General features: G+C 34.7%; 2 protein-coding genes across 6 annotated transcripts; both read right to left on the reverse strand.

The window, feature by feature from the left end:
* Nucleotides 1-426: 426 nt before the first annotated feature.
* On the reverse strand, nucleotides 427-14286 carry LOC141671021 (protein unc-13 homolog). Of its 4 annotated transcripts, XM_074477089.1 has the most exons (26): nucleotides 13882-14286; nucleotides 13081-13145; nucleotides 12241-12502; nucleotides 11968-12034; nucleotides 11628-11784; nucleotides 11021-11188; nucleotides 10710-10805; nucleotides 10419-10628; nucleotides 10231-10332; nucleotides 7959-8189; nucleotides 7196-7276; nucleotides 6742-6825; nucleotides 6476-6661; nucleotides 6224-6382; nucleotides 5642-5734; nucleotides 5353-5424; nucleotides 5042-5159; nucleotides 4614-4786; nucleotides 4376-4457; nucleotides 3882-4013; nucleotides 3342-3448; nucleotides 3148-3225; nucleotides 2976-3071; nucleotides 2740-2835; nucleotides 2415-2598; nucleotides 427-966 (listed from the first exon to the last, which is right to left on the reverse strand). In XM_074477089.1, the coding sequence occupies exons 1-26, from the start codon at nucleotides 14069-14071 to the stop codon at nucleotides 785-787; spliced, it is 3471 nt and encodes a 1156-aa protein (XP_074333190.1). In that variant the 5' UTR covers nucleotides 14072-14286; the 3' UTR covers nucleotides 427-784. The 4 variants fall into 4 exon arrangements, with proteins under 4 accessions (XP_074333190.1, XP_074333194.1, XP_074333191.1 ...); XM_074477093.1 differs by lacking the exons at nucleotides 13081-13145; nucleotides 13882-14286 and having other exon boundaries at nucleotides 11968-12045; nucleotides 12241-12377; XM_074477090.1 differs by lacking the exons at nucleotides 13081-13145; nucleotides 13882-14286 and having other exon boundaries at nucleotides 11628-11880; nucleotides 12241-12276.
* A 1392-nt stretch (nucleotides 14287-15678) lies between these two features.
* Nucleotides 15679-21947, reverse strand: LOC141671696 (E3 ubiquitin-protein ligase At4g11680-like). 2 transcript variants are annotated; one of them, XM_074478010.1, is made up of 5 exons: nucleotides 21111-21947; nucleotides 17318-17440; nucleotides 17106-17238; nucleotides 16273-16461; nucleotides 15679-16152 (listed from the first exon to the last, which is right to left on the reverse strand). In XM_074478010.1, exons 1-5 carry the CDS (start codon nucleotides 21590-21592, stop codon nucleotides 15979-15981), a joined length of 1101 nt encoding a protein of 366 aa, XP_074334111.1. In that variant the 5' UTR covers nucleotides 21593-21947; the 3' UTR covers nucleotides 15679-15978. The 2 variants fall into 2 exon arrangements, with proteins under 2 accessions (XP_074334111.1, XP_074334112.1); XM_074478011.1 differs by having other exon boundaries at nucleotides 16273-16437; nucleotides 21111-21945.
* Nucleotides 21948-22493: the final 546 nt, after the last annotated feature.

Below are 22493 nucleotides of genomic sequence, written 5' to 3' on the forward strand. Positions count from 1 at the left end.
TTGCTTGTGTTCTCTTTCTATTACGAGCCATGTAAAGTCTGCGTGTATCTTACCTTCCTCGAATCCTTCTTGTCGAGGGATTTACGTGGTGGGTGAATCTGTATAATTGTGATGATTAAAGTGTGGCAGATAAGTTGGATGTTTTGGAATAACATGGGAGACGGAGACCTTTACATATGAAAAGTACTTGCTACTCTATGCAGCAGGAAACTTCTAGTTGACTAGCTACATACAATGTCAAGTCAACTTCTAATGTGCCTCCAGCTTGTAAATAAAAAAAATGATTTTCTACTGTAATTTGATTTGAAACATATATGAATGAGAACGTCATGACATCAATAACTTTATTGTGTAGAAAATAGTTAAACAGCTGATATAAATATAAATAGTTAAACAGCTGATAAATATAGATTAGTTTCAGTAATATACAAAAAAATAATACCATCAACTACTATGCAACAAGAAACGTAAATATAATCAACCCTAATATGTATTACACTTTTAAAACTATTGAAGAGATAAATGTATTTATGTTGATCACTAAGCACATATATATATATATATGTATATATAATAATTAAAGGGTGAAATGCATACAAAGATTTACTGCAGTATTAGTATTAATGCGAACTTTATCTGATTTGTGCTGCTTCTGAGTGGTTCTGCAGAGCATATGTACAAGATTTTCATACTTCACTTGCTCTGCATGATTTGCTAGTATTGGTCCTCTGGTCGTCAATCTTACCTGGTACTAATAATCCAAACTACCAAGTGTCGTCGCCATTTAAGAGTAAGACGATGATCCTGAGTGCCGGATCTCTGATGTTACCTTTTGAAGTCTCTTTTTAATTGATTTGAAGCTGTCATGGCCATTATTTGACCACTGTAATGAGGTAGTTCTTATAAAATCTGTCATCATGGGTGGTTTCAGACCAGAATCCTTTAACGGGCTCTCATCATCATAATCTGCAAACAAAAAACTTAAGTTAGGCAAGGGTATATCTTGTGTAGATACAAATCATGTGTGCAGAAAAGATAGGCCACCCCATGTGTGTGGCGAACGTGGGACTTGGATATTGATCAATGCATTCGATTCCCAATATAGAAAATATCAAGAATCCTAAACACAACAAAGGACATGAGTTCAGGGACAAACTTGCAAGGGTGACAGAGTAATCTAATTTGATAAAATCTTTCATTATTAGAAAGTGTCTTTTTTCAATTAAAAAAAGGATTACCAAGAAAACTGTTTCACTTAATCACATAACTACTTTAACCACAGCATCAAAAGGATAAAAAAAATTTTAAAAAAAACATCAAAAGGATAAACTAGAGCCAGTGTTCCAGAGGTCTTGTTCCTAACAAACAAGTTTCTCAACGACCTTAAATCCTATTTGCGGATTGGACTGTGCATAAAGTGTAGAACTGCAACATCAAGGATCAGATTCAGAGCCCATACAGTCAAACGCACACTGATTTGCTGAGTATGGTAACACAATAAGATAGTGAAAGTAAGAGATTCTAAAATTACATCTTGCTAATAATTCTTTTTTCTATTTGGGATAACAAATACAAGATACGCAAATGAAAGAGAATTTTGCATTCTTCATTTGTTTAAAATTTTGGGGAAATAATATTAAAAGACAGAGCTCAGCAAAAACTAGTTATTTGTGATGTTATAATGTCTCAACTCCAATCACAAAACATTCACCTATTGAAAGTATATGAGAACTACTTAAGCAATTTACAAGCATCACAACTGAAGCCAAAGTGATGATGCTCGGACTCTTCCGAAAACCCTGCCATACCCGTGTCCATAGGGCACGACACTGACACTGACACTTGGATCCGGATCCAAATGACATTTGGAAAATGGACACTTCATCTCAGACATTTGATAGCCTATCTCTTATATTTTATTATATTAACCCTTTAACTTTTGACATCGTACCTATTATAAATTTATATCTATATTAAATATTATTTTACCCTTGTTTTTCAAAAGTTTATATATTATTTTATATAAAATGATAATTACTTGCGTATAAAAATTATCAAAATATATCAAATATACTAATTGCCGTGTCCAAATCCAAGTGTCGGATCCTTATAAAACGTGTCCCCGGGTCTTTGATTTTAAAGTTCAAAGAATCGGACACTCTGATACGTGTCCGTGTCCGATCCTTCTTAAAGAGTCTGAGGCAAACTACATTTTACAAGAATATTAACATCAATCTGCAACCTAATATAAAGATTAGATGAGGACTACTATGATACAACATCAAAAATGTATTTACTAAGATGATTTGTGCAAGCGATATACAATATTAGACTTGCTTGTACAGGAAAAATAACTAGTGCAGGTTTTATACTAAACGGAGATCAGCTGTAATATGTTTGAAGATCAACATTACCTGATGATGCAGGCAGGTGATAGTGCAATTTTAAAAACTGGGATGCTTCTTTATCTTTCTTGTGGCATAAAACTCTTACTAATGTACGAGCATCTACCACGTGCCTGTGCCCATGCTTCTGTGATTCGACTCCTGTCGGAATGAGTTCACTTGCAGTCATCAGCATCTGGATCACAGATTCAGTCTGACAAAGAATATATGGAGGAATGCATTGTGAGTATACTGACAATCATGAGTATAAAAACAGAAAGATTTTACCAAATTGGCCACCACAAACAATTAAAATGATATCTAAAAATATCGAGGAACTCGATCCCTGAAAAACCTGAAGAGAGAACAAATTTAAAATTTGATGGGCAAATTGTGCTTCATTCTCAACTAGTGAACGGGGAAGGCCTTCACCGTCAGCTATGAAAAAATCCTGTTTAAGAAGGATGGAATATGGTGAGTACTAATTGAATGGTAAACTAGACACAGCAGCGCCATAGGGTTAACCACTAAATTGTAGAAAAAACCATTGTACTAAGGACAGGTACTATTTCTTGCACAGAGAACCCTTACCTTTAATATGTGCAGGTCCTCATCCATCAATTTGACATCTGCATCAGAAAATGCACAAGAGGGGCCCCCATCCAGAAGTACCCAAACATAGCCATCCTATACCAGGACATTACTATATCAATACATCAGAGCTTGGGCCTTAAATGAATAGCCTCGCAAGGAGAAAACATACCAGTGATGCCTTACAAATGCTTGCCACCACAAGATCCCTAAGTATGTCATCCACATAACCACATATATTATTGAGGACCTGTGTATTAGCTACAATCATCACTACGGGTTCTAAAACACATTAGGACAAATTATAAACATATAAAAACAGTTACAGGGGAGAGAGGAGATGCAGAGAGAGACTTCGTATCTTACGCTATCAAAGTTCGGAAGGATGGTTTCAAAGCGAGCACTTTCAACACTACCACGATATAATCTAAATAGAAATGAGTCCCTCAAATCCCAGAACACGACTCTTGCTCCTACAAGTTATGAAAAAGTTAAGCTACTTGCAAAGACTATCAAGTAAAAAAATTAGGGGTAAACTATAAAATAATACATCCTATCACCACATTAGTTCTTATCAAGTTAGTAGTAAAAGATGGGTACATAGGCAAGTATAGTAACTCAAAATTTTCACCCTATATTAGTTACAGCTTATAAAATTAGTAGAGGGATGTTCTATAAATGAGAAAACACTCATCTAATTTACAAATTTTTGTTTTGGGTCACTAGTCACTAGAATTTGGGTTTTGCATATGTTTTAGGTGCAACTTTGACTCCATTTATTGCTTCTTTTCATAATTCTCAATATGTCATTTCTGCATGATGCTCCTATCACGGATTTTAATGACAGTACTGAAACTTGCACTAATAATGCACTACGTGACGTTGCAATCAATTTTACTGACTTACCTATGAATTCGCAAGTTCTTCTGATAGCATCAGCTGCTGTATCCCTTAGGCTGTCAAAGGTAGCAACAAATAGCTCATCAACTGATTCACTATACTCGAGTACAGTTTCTGAAGCCTCTGGATGCTCTTCACCTATATAATGTACATCTAACAGTAAGAAATTGTTGACAGAAATGATCGTAATTGTCATTTACTTTAACAGTAGAGGGCGGAAAATTATTAAAGAAATATGATCAGATTTGGAAGAAAAACTTGACATAACAAGAAATCATTATCAGAAATTTCAATCAACACTCAATCCGATCAAGTGTGGTGCGTCAATATCGACTTTTATTCAATCACCACTCAATCCGATCAAATGTGTTGCGTGGATATCGACTTTTATTATATTCTCCATTTAAGAAAACATTGATAGCAGAAGTGATTGAACATGTCAAAATAATGAACTTCTTGACTCTTATACGTATATATGTGACCAACAACTGACTCACTACCTCTATTGTTTTCAGATAGTGTCGCGGATCCCCAAGATTTCCTAATTCCATCCTCCAGTATGCCCATTTGTTTCTGAATATACTGCAGAAATCAACCCAATTACACTAGAATTTTGCTTAAAATATATGACGATTTCCAAATTTCATCTTCTAGTTTACCCATTTGTTATGTAATATACTGCAGAAATCAACCAAATCATTTTTGCTTAGATTATCTGAGATATAGAGTGACACTTACTTGAAGGGTGTTTAATCTGATACAGAGCTTAGATACTGTCAATTCCGCCAAGTTACTATTGACTTCCTCTTCAAGAAGTACATTCTCAACGACCTTCTTCTTAATGACGGGAAATACTGTCTCCTTATATCGGGTCAATGGAGGAACAGGAGGATACAAATGGTGCTTATCAACTGCATTAAAATATTATTTATTTAACAAACATCCAAATTCAAACAAAAACTCTATACACAAAACTTGAAAGCAAATATATGTATATATATATATATATACACATAGTGCTTTTAAGAAAGGTTAACATGGAGCTTAAGAATAACAAATGGTACCAGAAATGCTCAGTGTAAAACAATCAGCTTAAAATGAAAAGTAGATCAATTATCAAGTAGCAAGATGTGTACAATGGATACCCCAATAGATATACACAATACCTAAGCGGCTACAAACTTTATGTAAATAGCTATCCAGTGTGTGAAATATGATGGAAAGTAGAGCTTGTAGGTGCGTAATATCCAACGGAAGACTCAGTGCAAACAATTGATCTACTGTCTGAAAAATTAAGAAGAATGTGAGTGTCACAATATCATCAAAGACGCAAAAAGAATAGAAAAGAAGATAAGCTGATTCATCAATATATCAACATTGTCATCACAAAAAGTTCTCACTAACAATGTGATTGATGATTCTATATTAACCATAAATACAATATTGCTTATAAAATATCATTAGCAAATACATGTACCTCCTCTATTATTCTAAACACTTCAACTGCTGAAGATGAGTGTTTTTGCTGATGTGACAGTGGTTCCCACTTCTGTATAAATAGATAATTAGAATCAGGAGATAATTTATACGGTTAAGCACAAAAATATAGGCATAGATTAACAAAGTCGAACTTGTTAGACAATACTTAAGTAATGAACCATACTACCATCATTACTGATAATAAAGGTACTACGTCAAACAAGGAATCAGCATCCATTATGTAGTTTAGACAATTGTAAACTTTAATTACTAAATGTAAAATGAACCTCAAGGTCGAGAGCGCGTCCAGTCCATTCTAAGATTCGTGCATGCTGAGCAATTACCCACTCAAGAATAATAGGCCTAGAAAACTTTCCAAGCTGCAGATGGTAAGATATTAGTTAATTTACTTGCCTCTTGATCAAAAATTGCCCACAGCCACAGATATTCAAACGGAAATTCTAACAGAAAACGTTCGGTAAAAAACAAAATTACCAGTGACCAACAAATTTACTTGACAATAAAGCCTCCAATTTCAAGTAGTTATTCATTCAGAAACTAGACTATCTTCTAATGTGCTTAATTGATTCATAAATTAAAGCGATCAACAGACGGTGATAAGTCTGTAGTAGCAGTCAAAGGAAATTTTACAGTGTGTATTTAATTATTAAGCAGAGCACAATTGGATAGCCCAAGTGGTAAAAGGTTAATCCTTTGTTGTCTCGTGCCACGCGATTTATTAAAGAATGGCTATTTTCTAGCTTTATAAGCTATACTCAAAAAAAATATTAAGCAGAAAAAATTCATTCAATTTTACAAGACAAAGTAAAACCATCAGCAGGAAATACATGGTAGCAGAGTCACATTACCTGATATCGGTCAAGTTCTAAGATGGAAAAGGATTGTGATTCTTTTTCTTTGCATGTTGAAGAAAATAGAAGACTCAAACCACGCTCCAACCTACCAACTGCAGGAAGCACTAATTTAACTTCATCTGAAAGAGAGGACACTTGCTCAAGGAAAGGTTTCTGCAGAGATTGAAATGAAATAGGTTCACATTTGGAAAATATGCACCATACACAGAATTAGGAAACATGCTGCCATCTATGAAGGAAACCAACCAGTCTTTCACCATAAAGTTGGTGCAGTAGTTTGGCTGCTACCATCGCTGATTCTGGATACCAGTGACAGAGGACAGGGGAATAGACATTAAGTTCTTTCTCAGCAATCACTCTTACATCATTTGCAAGCACAGCTAATGCATTACTCCTCTCCATTTGAGATTCAAGAATTATAGTATTTTCTATCTGAGATCATATGTAGAATGTTAAGTATATAACCTCTATTAACAACAATCTATTTTAAATTGAGACTATCAATGACTCACCCGCCTATATGCTGCTTCAACAGATCTCTCAACATACATTTTGACATGTACAGCATCAGGCCCACTCAGAGCATCAGATGTCAACTGAAATATATAAAGTATGTCGACTAAATATATAAAGTATTGAGTGCCTAATTTGTATATAATAAAGGCTATTATAGTTGAATCAACTATCAAATGATTTTTAATTAATAATTTTTTTGTTGCTAAATTTAGAAATGTTAATTATATTTAACTAAAGTATAACTATATTAACAGGATAAAATTGTTTCCGTGAGCTGTCCTTAATTTATAAGGACTTTCCAGCACTCTGACTCGGTTACAATTCATTCAAGCATATCACTGTGTTATGGAAGACTAAAAAGAAAACCCTAATAATCGTCTAGAAGCTTAGTGTCATAGATTAACCACAGAATAAGCCATCAAGATAATCCAACGAACCAAAAAGCCCTACCTTGTTTTCATCTCTAGAACCATAATTTTTATTTCCAAGCACCAACGCCATGGTCAGCACTTTTGCAAAGAAGCCATGTTCCTGTTAAGAACATAATTAAAAAAAAAAAATTACACATGTACTCTTACAATGAAGCTTTACAGTGAGAGCATCATAAGTCACATCAAACTACTTTCACAAAGTCATAAAAGTTTTTAAAGAAATGCATGTTAGCTTAAAGTACTTTACGTACTTTTCTAGGTGAAACTCTCAAATGAGATCCTGTCTTGAATGTTAGGCAATGCCAATGAAAAAGAGTTCATACTTCATTCAACAGAAAATCTGGAATGAAATCCTCTTGCTACTACAATCTATACTCTGACTTCTAAGGAATACTAGAAATTAGTTTACCCAGATTACAGGCATACTATCTGCAATTTAGCCAAGGATATCCATAATTTTAGTACAAGGGTATTTCCTCTGTGGTGTTCTGTTAGCAGCTAAATTAATGAGGTTGTTGAACACAATGCTAATGTTGATCGAAAAATGCACATTGCCACTTTAAGCTGTTGTCTACATTAATTTAAAATATTTAATTAGCTAAAAGAAACCTCTTAAAACCTACACAAAGAAAGTGAGAAAAGTAGAACAGTCCCCCACTTAAGAACTTCAATAACCAAGTCAGACCAATGTGTTTAACTATTTGCTTTGCTGAATATAGATATCCCAGAGGACAGGCTGCAATGAGTAGGTTTTAAAAGAAACAGTTGCAAAGGGAAAAAACCTGACTGAAGTGCAGATGATAATCTTGAAGTTTGCTGTCGCACCAATAGCTCATTGACCATAAAATGGCTTGCACCAAGTTCATTTCTGGTTCAGAGTCATCACATTCAGGGTAACAAATTAAGCTGTTTATGTATTCTTCATCTTTTCCTTTACTACTTTCAGTAGATAGAAGTTTTTGCACTTCAATAATTGCATGATCAAGGAGCATTTCCTCTTCAGTCAGAACAAACTTCAATAGCAAACAAGCTATGTTAGAAATACAACGAGGAACTGGATTTTAAATTAATGAACTAGAATTGTTACTATAAATATGAAATTGAAGTCTGTGTGCAGTGTGCTTGACTATCCAAGAGACAGTAGCTAAAAACACTTGTATATTTAGTCTTTAGACATATTCTGAAATCTTTCCAATTTACCCACATTGTTTTTTTCTGATTTTCTTGCAGGAGCATTAAAAAACTTAATGTATTACTGCACGTGAAAACATTTTGGATTTTCTGACCTTTCCATTAATGCGATTTCAATATGTAATAGCACCGAGACAAAATTACATTTTGCAGATAAGCTGTACAGAGCAGCTTCTTTTCTTTTCTTTTTTTTCCGTTCTCCCTAAATAATATACAGCCTGTCTAAAAGTTTTAACCTGATGGTACTTGGTAGCATTTATGAAAATAAAAGTACTTGTTAGTTTGTTTAAAATTTATATTCCTAAAATAACCGGCCGACGACCAGTTGTGTTAAGAAAACTCATGCTCCATATTTCTATTAGCGTCATTATAATTTTAAAGTATTCAATACTTGATAGGCCCATCACCCACAACTAGCTGTCAAACCACTATGGGATATTTGATTTATCAAACCCCTATAAAAATTTCCATGGAAGTCTAATTTCATCTTCGAAGGGATAAACCTAGGGGTGAGCGCGGGGCGGATCGGTTCGGTTTTAGGCTAAAACCGAAACCGAAACCGCGTACCCTTGGTTTTTAATATCAAAAACCGAAACTGCATCCGTCGGTTCAGTTTCGGTTATAAAACCACATAAAATATAAATAATAAATATATAAATATATCTTTTAAAATTTTTAAGCATACAACTAATATGTTTATTCAGTAATTAGCATATAATTAATTGAAGTTTATTTCATTGTACAATTTCCCTTACTATTAGAAATCATATAACCTCCTTTACCTCGAATAAAACTACCGAGGAAAGCATAAGACAGAAATAAGATGTAGAAAGTAGATGTGTGAACAGTGAATAGAGTAATGTTTGCTATATTATAATTTGCTAAAAAAATGAACTACTCACTGCATGTTTCATAAACAATATACAGTGTAACTTAGTGTGTAAACAAGTAAAGCAATATATACTACAGGTAATTGGCAAAAACATGCTACAAATATCTTTGGCCCAAAAAATATATATTTAAGATAAATTATAAAATATATCTGTTTTTATTTATTTTAAAATTGATATAAATTATTTAGGAATATTAATTTATTTATTTTATTTTAATTATTGGATCGGTTCGGGTTTTTTCGGTTTGGTTTTAACCTATAACCGAAACCAATATTTGGTTCCGGTTTCGGTTTTTATTTTTTCGGTTCCAGTTTTGGTTCAGTATTATGCGGATCGGTTTTATGCGGTTTTTAGCGGTTTCGGATTCGGTTTCGGATTTATTCGGTTTTTTGCTCACCCCTAGAAGCAGTGTCATCTAGAAGTCATTATGATGTCTTACAAAGTATATAATTCATGGCATGGTCCATATTCAATACAAACTGTAGATGAGGACAGAAGAACATACTATGAGATGCCAAAACTGCCAACCAGTAAAGGGAGCAAGCGGCAGTGTCATACATGTGGAATCTCATACCATGTGCTAGACTAGAGAGTGCCAAAACGGAAACCATATTGCTTGCAATTAATGACCCTAAAACACGCAAATTTGTCTTGGTGACCAGGTCCTCAAGACAGATTTATTAAAAAAAGGGTATTTTGTATGTTTGTTTCTTTAATTTCACATAGCAGTGTAGAAAAACCTTAAAATGTTATAACCAGTCCTATGTTTAATGATACTTATAATGATCAACTTGAAGGGAACTCATAATATTTCTACAACCACATATTTTGACATTAAAATTCAAATGTAATTTCTGGGATTTCATTGTTTGGTATAGATTTAAGACAATACAAATTTCTTTGCATCCTTCACTACCTATTTTATGGCTCGATCCCTGCTAAAATAGTCATACTAGAAAGGAATATATACCTGTTGAAACAGCACCCACCCATATAGTGCATTATGTACTTTCTGCGTAATTCCTAAAGTAGACCATGTCAACTTGCAAAGCTTCATAAATTCATCAGCTCCCTACATCAAACAATAACTGAGTAATTGCTTTAGTGTTACATAATACAAGTAACATACATCAACTTAAAAAAATGGAAATGGTATACCTCTATGAAATTGCCTTCATCTAAAATATCAAATATGCCAAAGAGCAACTTCTCATAAAGTCTGATGTTAAAGTGATAACTGGTAGCCCAATAGCATGTTTCACCTTGAATACCAAAATGACCATTCACAGAGGACAACAGCAAAGACACCTGGCGGATAGCTGCTAGGACCTCAGTACGTTCAGAGGTGGACATTAGGTTGTCCCATTCCTACAAAATGAAAAAAATAAGAATTGCCACTGAATGTCTGATTAAGCATCATCATAACGTGCCCTATTACTGTGGAAGTACCTCGGAGTTGTTGATCTTTGCAAGTAATGTCTCAATTACTTGCTTATCAGTTATTAGATGATTAGCAGAAATTAAGACTTCTTCAAGAATATTTGCCTAGACAAACAGATCACACAGAGTTACAGTAAGTAGCTGAATATTGAAATCTTGTGAATTATTTCTCCAATTGAATAAAATGTACAGATTAACTTCAGCATTTAAGTCTAAAACTTTACTGGCACAGCTTATCCTAAAACTTATTTGTCAAATATAAACCAACCAAACTTTGTGAAATACTCTGAAATGATCAAATTAGGACAAGGTTTGTTTACTTGTCGTTTCTTCCACTGCATATATGGTTTTTCATAAAGAAAATCGGACTTAAGTATGCCATTCAGAAGTCCCAGTGAAATCTGAGGAATATCAAGTTGTCCACATGCTTTTCTTGAAGCAAACTGCATTGATGTTTGCCTAACACAAGCATCCATTGCTTCTGAAATCTAGCAAGAAAAAATAAAATGTGTTAGCTATTATAAGACCGGAGGTCTGAACTACAGAGAATCTCAGTTCAAAAGTCTGTGTCAATCAGTGAGAGATTCAAAAATTATACATTAACCGACAACCTGTTGGAACACTTGTCAAAGTTTCCCATGTAAAAAATGTCTAGTCCTTCCACTAAATATCCAACACCTTCATACCTCATAGGTATTCAATAATTTAAGTTTCCCATGTATTAAATCAGTAATTGTAGGCTTTTGGGGTACACGGACCAGCACTCGGAGTCTACAACAAGATGACATCCACATTCTAATAAAATCATACACTACTATATATATATTTAGTCACTACTTGAATATAGACATACACCCCTCCCCCAGTCCCCCCCCCCCTTTCTCTCTCTCAAGTGGCATGAAATAATTTCGACCCATTATAGCTAACCTGCATTTGAACACGAATGGTGTTAATGACTTCTTCATGTCTTTCAGGAGATTGAGGTTGAGGTTGCAGATGTTTCTTATCCCTTTTATTCTTCAACCCAGCAAGAAACCCGGAACTTTTATCTTTCTTTTGATCCTCGAAAGAATATATTTCAAGCCTAGTGGTAAATAAAGAATGGAATTTAAAGGAATGAACTAACGCCATGAAATAGAGGTGATTAGGTTATATCAAGATCCAAAAATGACAGGTGAACCTGCATATCATGAATTGTGAAGCGAGCATAAAGATAATGTGTTTTAGATTGTGAGAGAGAGAGTGGAGTGAGAGGAAAGAACCATACCCATAGAAAGCCATACACGTCAATAGTATTTCATAAGCTGATTCCCGCAAATCATCATCCGATAATCCTTTAAAAGTTCTAAAAGTATATATCAGTCACTCAAAAGAAAAAGTTTTAAAGCGTCAGGAAAAAGATATAAATCGCACAAATAAATTATTACCAGTAAGACCATATATTTCCAACATTAAAAAGTGTGTGCGCACACACACACACACATATATATATTGAACTACTGCCAACTATTTTACTAGATATTGATTGAGAAATAGAAACCTGTATGCAAAGCAGGTAATCCTAATGAAAGAACTCTATTTAATGGCTTCAATTTTTGCTGAGTAGCTGCATATTTGTTCTTGAATTCATTACTGGGAACATAAATATTTTGAGCTATCAAACTGTCATGTGGATTGGATTGATGCAGGTCACTAATGCTAGGATGATTAGCATCAACTGGAGGAGGTGCACGGCGAGGAGGAGATCCAGCTGATTCAGGGTCTGAAACAAGGAAATAGGTATCCCCTAACTCAGAATCCATCTGCAGAGAATAGTGCATAATTACGGTAAAATTTAGGTTGGCGACTGAGGATATCCACGGAAGACAAACCCTATCATTAAACACAATAATATATATGCAAGCTCTAGGAAAACATGAGAAAGAGAAGTTTCTGTAGCTATTAAGCACAATAGTTGCACCACGTGATTGACCGAAAAACTGATAGGCCAAAGCATACATATAGGTCGTCTTCCACTAAAAAACACTTCATCGTAAAAATGCTTATAAAAATTAGAAACAAGTCACGGGTTATACTGGTATAAACAAACGGTTAGTCGGTTACAGAGTTGGAGTACTAAAAATCACTAGTCATGATTTAAAAAATCGTCAGAACCATTGGATTATCATAATGGATGGTTCTAATGAGTCCTTAGTGTTCAATTGAGCACAAGCCTATATATATTTGTACACTTCAGCAGTTTAAGGATATTAAAGCATAACACTCTTACACGTCCACACACATAAATACAGCAGACAATGAGAAACTTTAAATTGTGACCGAGATATGCATTATCGAGTACACTAACAAAACAATATGTATGAGGCACCAAAATCCTAACCGTGACAGGATACCGAGCTTCTTCTGTGAACCTCCTTGTTGCCTCGGATATATTCAGAATTCCATCTAATCAATCACATAACAAAAAGAACAAAATCAAATCTAAAGCTAGCAGAAAAGGATATACTCAACTCTCACAAATAATTACATACATATAGGTTCTCTTCATATACAAACTAGTAAATTGTATTACATAACTGGTGATATGTAGTTAGTACTACGACAATATTTTTAGTTCTGTGACAGGTAAATATTAGCTGATTAAAAGAGCTTGTAAACTAAAATAGTTTGCAGCTAAACATGAGCTAACACATATATATAACGAAAGGCAAATAAGCGTGAACAAACACACATATAACACTATTAGCTGACTGGACCGTGAGCAGCTACGATAAAATCTACAGCTAGCTGAAAACACTAATCAACTTTCGTTTAAGCAACAATACATAACCTAAATTTAAAATCAACTCTCTTTTGAGCAACAACACATAACCTAAATTTAAATAATCGAAACAAAAGTAAGGAAGTATGCACACACATATACCGGTACTAGCTTACTCGATTAAATACTAATCGAATATACATAAACAAACTACTGATTTGTAATACGAACTGATTTGCAGCTGAATATTATCGTATTTACAATTCTAAATACAATTAAACATAATTAATTAATTAATTAATTATAAATAATATGATATTAGTAAGTTTAAAAGCTAGAGTAACAAAATTGATGCTAAATATGAAATTAAAGCAAGTAAACATATAGACATACAAGTATGTATATTTATGTATAGCTTACTGGATTGGTGGATGGAGTGGAGAATATAATCAACGCTGAGAGTATCGAAATCGATGCTAGAGAGAGAGACTGCGCCGGCGGAGGAGTTACGGAGCTCTTTGATGTAGCCGGCCGAAGGAGAGAGTATGAATTTGAGCAGCTTTCGGCGATCTCGACGGTAGCGTTGTAGTAGAGACGGCGTCGTTTCCATTGCCGGCTGAGAGAGATGTTGTTTTTTTATTTTTTGAATGTTGTGAGGGGGGAGAGAGAGAGAGAGAGAGAGAGTATTGTTAGAATATTGTGAGTAGAGAGAGAGAGATTATTATTTGAATGTTGAGAGAGAGAGAGTCAGAGAGATTATTGTTTGAATTGAGAGAGAGAGAGAGAGAGAGAGAGAGAGAGAGAGAGAGAGGAGGCGGACAAGAGAGTCTGAATTGGGGGCGCCAAAAGGAAGGCATACTTATTCTTACTTTTTTCTTTTCAATTATTTATTTCTAGAAGTGAAAGTGAACTGCTTTGTTTAAAGTCTTTTTATGTGACTTTCTAAAACCAGGAATTTGTAATTTTCAATCTGAGTTTTAAGTTCTTAAATATCGTATTGATCGGAAAAAAGTTACTATATCGTAAGATTTCTAAACAAATTTCAAATTTAACATAGCTTATCTTTTCTCGACTTTTTTAATTCCTAAAAAATCGTGATATTTTCAAAGAGTGATATTTTTTAATTTCGGGTCAAAATATAATTCAAATGTATCACCGCTTGATTATTCTCGACTCTTTTAATTTGTAAACCCCTTTCTTTTTAACAAGATAAAATATATGAACACACGATAATTATAAGCTTACATGAGTTTGGCAAATTTACGTGGCACACTAATTTTAAAATTAGTAACCCAATAAAAATAAGTCAATTTCACGAAAGTCTGTAATAATTGTGGGAATTCACTAAAAACTCCAAAATATAATGTCAATCAATATAATAATCATCTATTCGTTAATTTTTTTCCTAAATAAGTTGAACACGAGAAACTGAGGATGCAAGAAGTGATTTGCTCTTATTTTTTAATTTTAGTTTTTTCCGTATTTGCAAAAAAAATCACAAAGATATTTTGTCAATCTTCTCTTTAAAACCGTTGTTTTTTCAATTTTTCAAAAAAGTTTGAGATTCTCGTCGGAATTAATGTAATTCAGAGACCTGGTGAAATAATAAAAAATTACAAAAGAATATTAATACCCATTTTGGGAATTTAGGTTGAAACGGTGGCACGTCAAAATCATAACAGTATCTTGGAATAAAAGATCCTGGACGACTGCTGGTTGTAAACTTGTAATATTAAAATGGTGTTTAGCATGGAAATACAGGCAATGAACAAGACATCAAGAATGTCTCCAACTTCTAAATCACATCATCTGTTTAATTTATTATCAGGACTTTTCAAGCATATGAGAATTTTTAAAATTACAAAATGCATAATAAATTGGAATATTTAAATTGTAAATTATATAAGAAACATTATTTCCGGTACCTAAGACTTTTTTTGTCGCAAGTAACCCGCAGCTGCTACTCTTTTGATGTACCAACTGAGCCAACCCTTACGGACGGTACCTAAAACTTTTATTGACATCAAAATATATTAATTATCATCCGATACTTCATCGAAATCATATACAATAATTAATATTATTCCCGGACCTATGACTTCATTGACATATAAGGTCACGCATCTTCTACATTTTGATATCATGTCAATGAACCACTACGAACCACTGGCTCTAAAATCTCGAGTTATTTAGAGAAATGCCTTTTTCAGTAGTATATTAGTATTCTAACAAATTTATTAATTATCATCCCCATAATTCATCAAAATCATATACAAAATAATGATATATACAACACTCGAAAGCCAAAAAATGAAATGCTATTTTAAAACACGCATCTTTGGCCAAAACTGTCCTCTCAACATAGGCACAATAATGCCAAGACATAGCAGCATATAAAAAGGTTTTCATTTACAGTGAAGATTGGGAAATTAATTTGCTTTTTATGTTAATACTTTGACATGTAAAAATACAGGGATTATCATGCACCTTCTCGGAACTACAAGAACACCGATGATATCACACCTCTTCAATGCCGTTGTGGCTTTGTTTCAATATATCATACTTGCAAAGGGGGCAGGTGGCATTGATGTGGAGCCATTTGTCTATGCAGGCGCAGTGAAAATGGTGACAGCAAGGAAGTTCTCGAAGCTCAGCTCCATCATCGTAGGTCGCAAGGCATATGCAGCAATCCTGCAAGTACCATCATATCGTCTTAAGTGGTCTTGTAGATACTATACTCATCTATCAATTTCAAATCTATGGAAGAAAAACAACTATGATGGTGAGAGTGAGGGAATAGAGACAACATACCAAATCCTCTGCTGCCAGAATTCGTTCAGTGGGCGAGTCTGTGCCACATTCAGTCATTACCCCGCCAGACGGTCCCTGTATCTCACCATTTGGTTTCTCAGTACTGGCAAGCCTCCGGAACTTATATTTCAACAGCTTTTCAATGTCTTCTCTGGTTGCTCCTTCCTGCGTTGATGAAATTGGGAGAAACTTTGAAGAAAATAGGGAGTAAGAACATACTATTCATAACCAATGTCGTATATTTTACTAAAAAAAATTGTAGCTACAGAATGGAATCAATGTTGACTTTGATACAATACAAGATATACTATAGTTTCAATTACTTTTGGCCACAGTACTGAGCAGCACAAAAACAGCACACAAATACAAGTGAAAAAATCCTACAGCGCATGGCCTAGCAAATTTTTAATAGCAACGAATGAAATAATTTCTCAATCATTTACAGGTAATTTCATGTAATTTTCGTACTTGGAGGTACAAAATACTGAACAATTTTATCTTGCAGGGGTTGAAGTATCTACAGTTCCGCATTTACTAAAATGTTCTAGTTCATTTGAATAGTTAAGCACCAGCAGAAGAATTTTATTAAACCATTCATCACAGTAGAGTTTTTCCTTCGGATATTACAACTTAGCTTCTGTTCTAAGGTTTGTACCCAGCGGATCTTTGTGACATATATGAGGATCAACATTTTCAAGTCTTTATAAAGAATAAAAAATTGATATCAGTTAGTCAGACATGCCAATGATGTAAATTATAATATATTCCAAGACAAGTAAGATATCAGAAAAATGGACAGAATGAATAAGCAATTAAGCATAAATGCACCTCACCTGATCTACCACAGCATACAAGACAGCGATGATGCAGGGAAGGCAGCAACAAACAGCAATGCCAATGACGCATGCCAGTGCAACGCAAAACACAACAAAGAATACATCAAAAGCCAAATATATAATACAAAGCCTGCGTTAAGATCACATAATCATTTTTTAGTTTTTATTATGATAGTTCAAATATATAAGAAAATTGTGTCAATACGAACCAATAGAGCTGAGGGGATTGCTCGATTAAAGCTTGCCCATCAGGGGAGACCCAATAAAACCCAATGATCCACCACACAAAGGAAAACATTGTATTCGCGGATTCCAAATTCTTCACCACAGAACTAAGAATGAAAACAGAGTCAAATGAGCATATAATATATTAACTCCAAGAAATTACCTCGAACTTTCCACAATAAATTTTGTTTATCTCGTGCATTTACTCTAGATGTATATATGCATTGTAAGAATACAAGTATTAGTTAGTATTAATTACCGAGCCATAAACATCTACAAAATGTCAACTTTCCCCTACACAATCGAGACATTTTTGCTTTATATGTCAAACCGTCTACAAGTACGAATTTATTAGGGGATGTGATTGAGATGAAAAAATCTAGTGGAAATTAATTAACAAATGACCTTTATGAACTTCTGTTCCTTTCCAAATGATGCCCATCACAATAACATTGATGGTAATTGGGTAATAATCAAACAGTTACACCTACTTTCAATCTTAACAGATATTTATATTATTCAGCTAATGAAGAACTAGTGACAACAAACAAAATCAGATAAAAGTTTCTCAAATTCATTTCTCAAAGTTATTCAACACATATGAATAGTATCTAGTAAGTTCCTATTACTATATTAATATTCTTAAGCAATTGCAATTATATCAAACAATATAAACTATGGAGTATAAAGTAACAGAACTTCTGTTCTACTATCGTCAACGAGATACTTAATTTTTAACAAGTAGCGTTAATTAGGAGAAGATCAAACTGTTCTTCACCGATCTAGGGGTGACACTTTCGGTAACATGCGTTTAAAACCTGATGTGTACACTAGTACCATTCTGACTGCACCAAATTTATTTGGGATGTGATCGAGCTATTTAAAAGATAGTTAAAATAAACTACCTGATGGCATTTTTAAACCATTGCTCGTTCCAAATGTTGTCCAAGATACAAAGAAATATTGTGATCGGGAAAGATTCAATAATGCTCGCAATCAGTTTGGAACATAACATGTGTGTATGATTATATGAGAGAAATCAGTAGCTTTATCAATAGAAGAAAGAAGGCAGAACAAAGTTTACACAGCAGTTACAGAATGTATACATATAATTGTCTATATAGATAAATGTTGTATCAAATACTACTATGCTACTACATTCTTCCTTACTACAACAATGAGAAAACTACCTCTGGTATTAAAAAGGGACAACTTGGTAGCTACTCATGCTACATTAGTTCTTATAAATGACATCACCTATGCTGTCATAGGTGAGGTAAATGCTTGGAGGCTAAACTTGTATATCTAACACACCCCCTCACTCGAATTCCTGTCTTTTGATGAAAACCCTAACTTGGGACTGAATAGTGGACCACTGGAAGTGGAAGCCCTAGAGCAGAATCTAAGTGTTCTTGGAAAGACCACATCCTAGTATGGACTCATCTTCAGATGGCAAATATAAGAATTCTGGAAATACCGAGACTCAGCTTTGCGATCTCGTGATATATATTAGGCCATGTCAAAAGAACACAGAAAGTGCCGATGGCAGCACTATGGTAAATGGCCACCATTTGATGGATATTATTGGATGGACACCAACTCATATACCACTGCAGGGCCTGACCTGAATATAAAGGAGAATTCCATCATTTTTTGGGTCTGATTTGGCGATCAGAAATGTACAAACTGAATGTGCAGAGAAGTTCCCTTAAGAACTTTGAAACAATACTTGCACTAACACTCTCGGCTCTCCTGTCCTATATAATTTTGGTTTGAATGGCCAAAATTCTAGGCCCAAGTTTACCTAAAGAAACTTAAGTTTGGAGGCTAAACGATTGAAAAATCAAATCTTGGCTGAAATGAAACAAGTTCCCCAAAGAACAGTGAATTTTCAAGAAGAAAAAACGCTGATTTCACTACATTAATGCAACAGCTCTCATACCTTGTTACAAGCTGTAAATATGTGAAATTATAATTCATACAAGACAAGGGGTTTGCAGAATGTATATATGTACATTTATAGCTGCTGCAAGGTATTGTACGCTACTACATTCTTGCTTACTACAACAATGAGGAAACTACCTCTGGTTTAAAAAAGGGGAAACTTGGTAGCTACTCATGTTACAGTAGTTGCCCTTATAAATGACATCGCCTATACTGTCATGGGTGAGGTAAATGCTTGGACGCTAAACTTGTATAATCTAACACCCCCTACTCGAAATCCCGTCTTTTGATAAAAAACCTAACTTGGGATTGAAGAGTGGACCACTGGAAGCCCTAAAGCAGAATCTAAGTGTTCTTGGAAAGACCCCATCCTAGTATGGACTCATCTTGAGATTGCAGTTATAAGAGTTCTAGAAAACCAGGACTCGGCTGTGCGATCTCGAGATATATTAGGCCATTCAAAAGAACACGGAAAGTGCCGATGTCAGCACTATGGTAGATGGCCACCATTTGATGAATTGATGGATGGTCCACCAACTCATATACCAGTGCAGGGCCTGACCTGAATATAAAGGAGCAGCCCATCTTATTTTGGGTCTGGTTTGGGGATCAGAAATTTACAAACTGAATGTGCACAAAAGTTCCCTTTAGAACTTTGACACAATACTTGCACTAACACTCTGGCTCTCCTGTCCTATTTTATTTTGGTTTTAATGGCCAAAATTTTAAGCTCAAGTTTCCCTTAAGAAACTTGAGTTCGTAGGCTAAATGATTGAAAATCAAATCTAGGCAGAAATGAAACAAGTTCTCCTAAGAAAATTAAATTTTTAAGAAGAAAAATCACTGATTTCAGTACATAAACGAAACCGCTCTCAGACCATGTTACAAGCTGTAAATATATAAATTATATTTCATACAAGACAAGGGGGTTTGCAAAATGAATACATATGTATATATCTGTATATATAATCTTCCCTACTGCATATTACAAGACCGGGGGGGGGGGGGGGTCTGCAGAATGTATACATGTACATATATAGCTGCTGCAAGGTATTGCAATCTCTTACAAGAGGAAACTACGCCTCTATATATAGGAAAAACACATAAATTTACGGTCTAAACTTACTGCTAAAATAGAATTAGATGCTTATACGTATGCCAAGCAGCCAACAAGGTGCCTACATTAAATCTACAAGCTGTCTATACTACTAATACATTAGCTATTCTTGTAGCAACTTATTTATTTATATATAATCAACTAACAAAAACTATCAATGGAAATCAAATTAGAGTTTCTGAAAAACACAATTCATCTCTAAAAGCTATCCGACACACATAAGTTACTAATAACATGTTCACAGTAATAGAACTAAGGTCAACTATTGTCACATATGTACACTCCTCAATTGTATCAATCTAAAACTCATTAATTTTGATATAGGAACATGTAAGTAAAAAAGAATCGCAGTTCAATAACAAATCATTCCGGATTATATACAGTTAACCAAGTCGTAACCTCTTATTTTCCAATTTCGTTGAAGTGGAGTCAAAGTCTAGTACTCATCAAATATCATACATTGTCACCCCTAAACGATCACAAAACACAATAAGCATAATCACACGATCAATCCTAACCCTCATACAAAAGAATACAAGTTCAATAAACAACTCATTTCCGATTACATTTGTTTGATCCTAACTTTCCATTTTTTTTATATCGAGTTCAATTCTAGTACATTTCATACATTATCTCCCTAATCAATCATAAAACACACAATTAGCATAATCACATCATTTCAATTAATCATAAAACCTCAAACTAAACCTTATTACCTCGGAACTCTCTCTGTCAATCGCGCCAACGTCACGTACCTCACAACCTCCCCATCCCCTAACCCCTCCACCTCTTCCTCCCCTTCTCTCCTCCTCACCCTCCTCCTATACTCGAAACAAACACAAACCATATGCACTCCACATTGCAAAGCATACCCAACAACCCAAATTCTCAACGGAGTCTCGGGCCTTTCGTCCCTACTCAACCCCAAAACCACAAACCCTACGGCAATAAACACGAAGTTCCAAATCAAATCAAGAATTACAACGGGCTTCGAATACGCCCAATCTGATTGTCTTTCTTCTAGTTGTTCTGCTGCTGTTTCGCGCACTAGCATAGATGGGTTGGTTAGCATTCGACGGCCGGTGGAGCGGCGGAGGAAGCGGGAGGCTTCACGGAGAGACTGTTGACGGAGTGATGGGCTTGTTGGGTCGGGTGTTGGGGGGTCTAGGAGAGGTGTAGCTGAAGTTGATGGTATCATTTTTGGAGATCAACCCTAATTTGGAGTTTGGGAAAGTGAAAATGATAAAATACTGAGAGAGAGAGAGAGAGATTTTATCCGTGGGAGAGAGAGACTGTGTTTATGTGTGGGAGAGGGAGAGATAGAGAGATTTTATCTGTGGGAGAGAGAGAGAGAGAGAGAGAGAGATTGATCAGTGAGAGGGAGATTGAGAGAGATTTATCTGAGAGAGAGATTTATCTGAGAGAGAGGGAGAGATTTATCTGTGAGAGAGAGAGAGAGAGTTGAAGAGGACAAAGATGGCGGTAAAGTTGAAGAGGGGGATGTGTAGTTGTGTAAGAGAGTAGCTATCGATTAGTTGGCAAATAATTGTGTGACACTTTTGTAATCAGGTGAACTCCGTGGATGTATTTATGTTCTATCTTTTTTTTTAATTTGGTTGACTGGTAATTTGTTTATTTAAGTGGTCCTTGTCCTTAAATATTTGATTGATATATATATTATACATGTTCATTCTAATCTTTTTGTTATTCATTTCGACCTGGATAGTTTATAATTTATGAATCTCTTTAGTGGCTTTTAAAAAAGAACTGGATCTTGGTCAGTGTCAAGAATCCATTAATGATCCTGACTAACCACTAACCACTTGAATTATACTAGAAATGTGTATGATTTATTAAGAACAATTAGGTTTACGGAGAATGTGTATCGAAAGGTTACAAAATAAGAAAGGAGGAAGAACAGAATTGTATAAGTACTACAATATAATCGAATGTCCTCTCCATAAGACTAATCAGCTATATATTCTAATTATGTTTCCCGCCTTTCTTAACTAATTCTTACTTAACCAAATAATCGGGTCGGGTCATGACAATACTCCTTCCTTAAAAATTACGATTGTCCTCAAACTTGGAACTCTGGA

This window comes from Apium graveolens, chromosome 7, assembly GCF_009905375.1.
Source record: "Apium graveolens cultivar Ventura chromosome 7, ASM990537v1, whole genome shotgun sequence".
Classification (NCBI taxonomy): domain Eukaryota; kingdom Viridiplantae; phylum Streptophyta; class Magnoliopsida; order Apiales; family Apiaceae; genus Apium; species Apium graveolens.

Excerpts from the sequence above, each read along its gene's own strand:
- LOC141671021 (XM_074477089.1), bottom strand. The coding sequence starts at position 14,071 with ATGGAAACGACGCCGTCTCTACTACAACGCTACCGTCGAGATCGCCGA. Across the intron at positions 10,629-10,709 it reads CAAAGATCAACAACTCCGAG|GAATGGGACAACCTAATGTC; the intron begins GTACTTCCACAG and ends TTCATTTTGTAG. Across the intron at positions 6,383-6,475 it reads AACTTTATGGTGAAAGACTG|AAACCTTTCCTTGAGCAAGT; the intron begins GTTGGTTTCCTT and ends CAATCTCTGCAG.
- LOC141671696 (XM_074478010.1), bottom strand. The coding sequence starts at position 21,592 with ATGATACCATCAACTTCAGCTACACCTCTCCTAGACCCCCCAACACCC. Across the intron at positions 17,441-21,110 it reads TTGACAGAGAGAGTTCCGAG|TTCTGTGGTGAAGAATTTGG; the intron begins GTAATAAGGTTT and ends TTTCATTCTTAG. Across the intron at positions 16,153-16,272 it reads TTCTGGCAGCAGAGGATTTG|GATTGCTGCATATGCCTTGC; the intron begins GTATGTTGTCTC and ends TGGTACTTGCAG.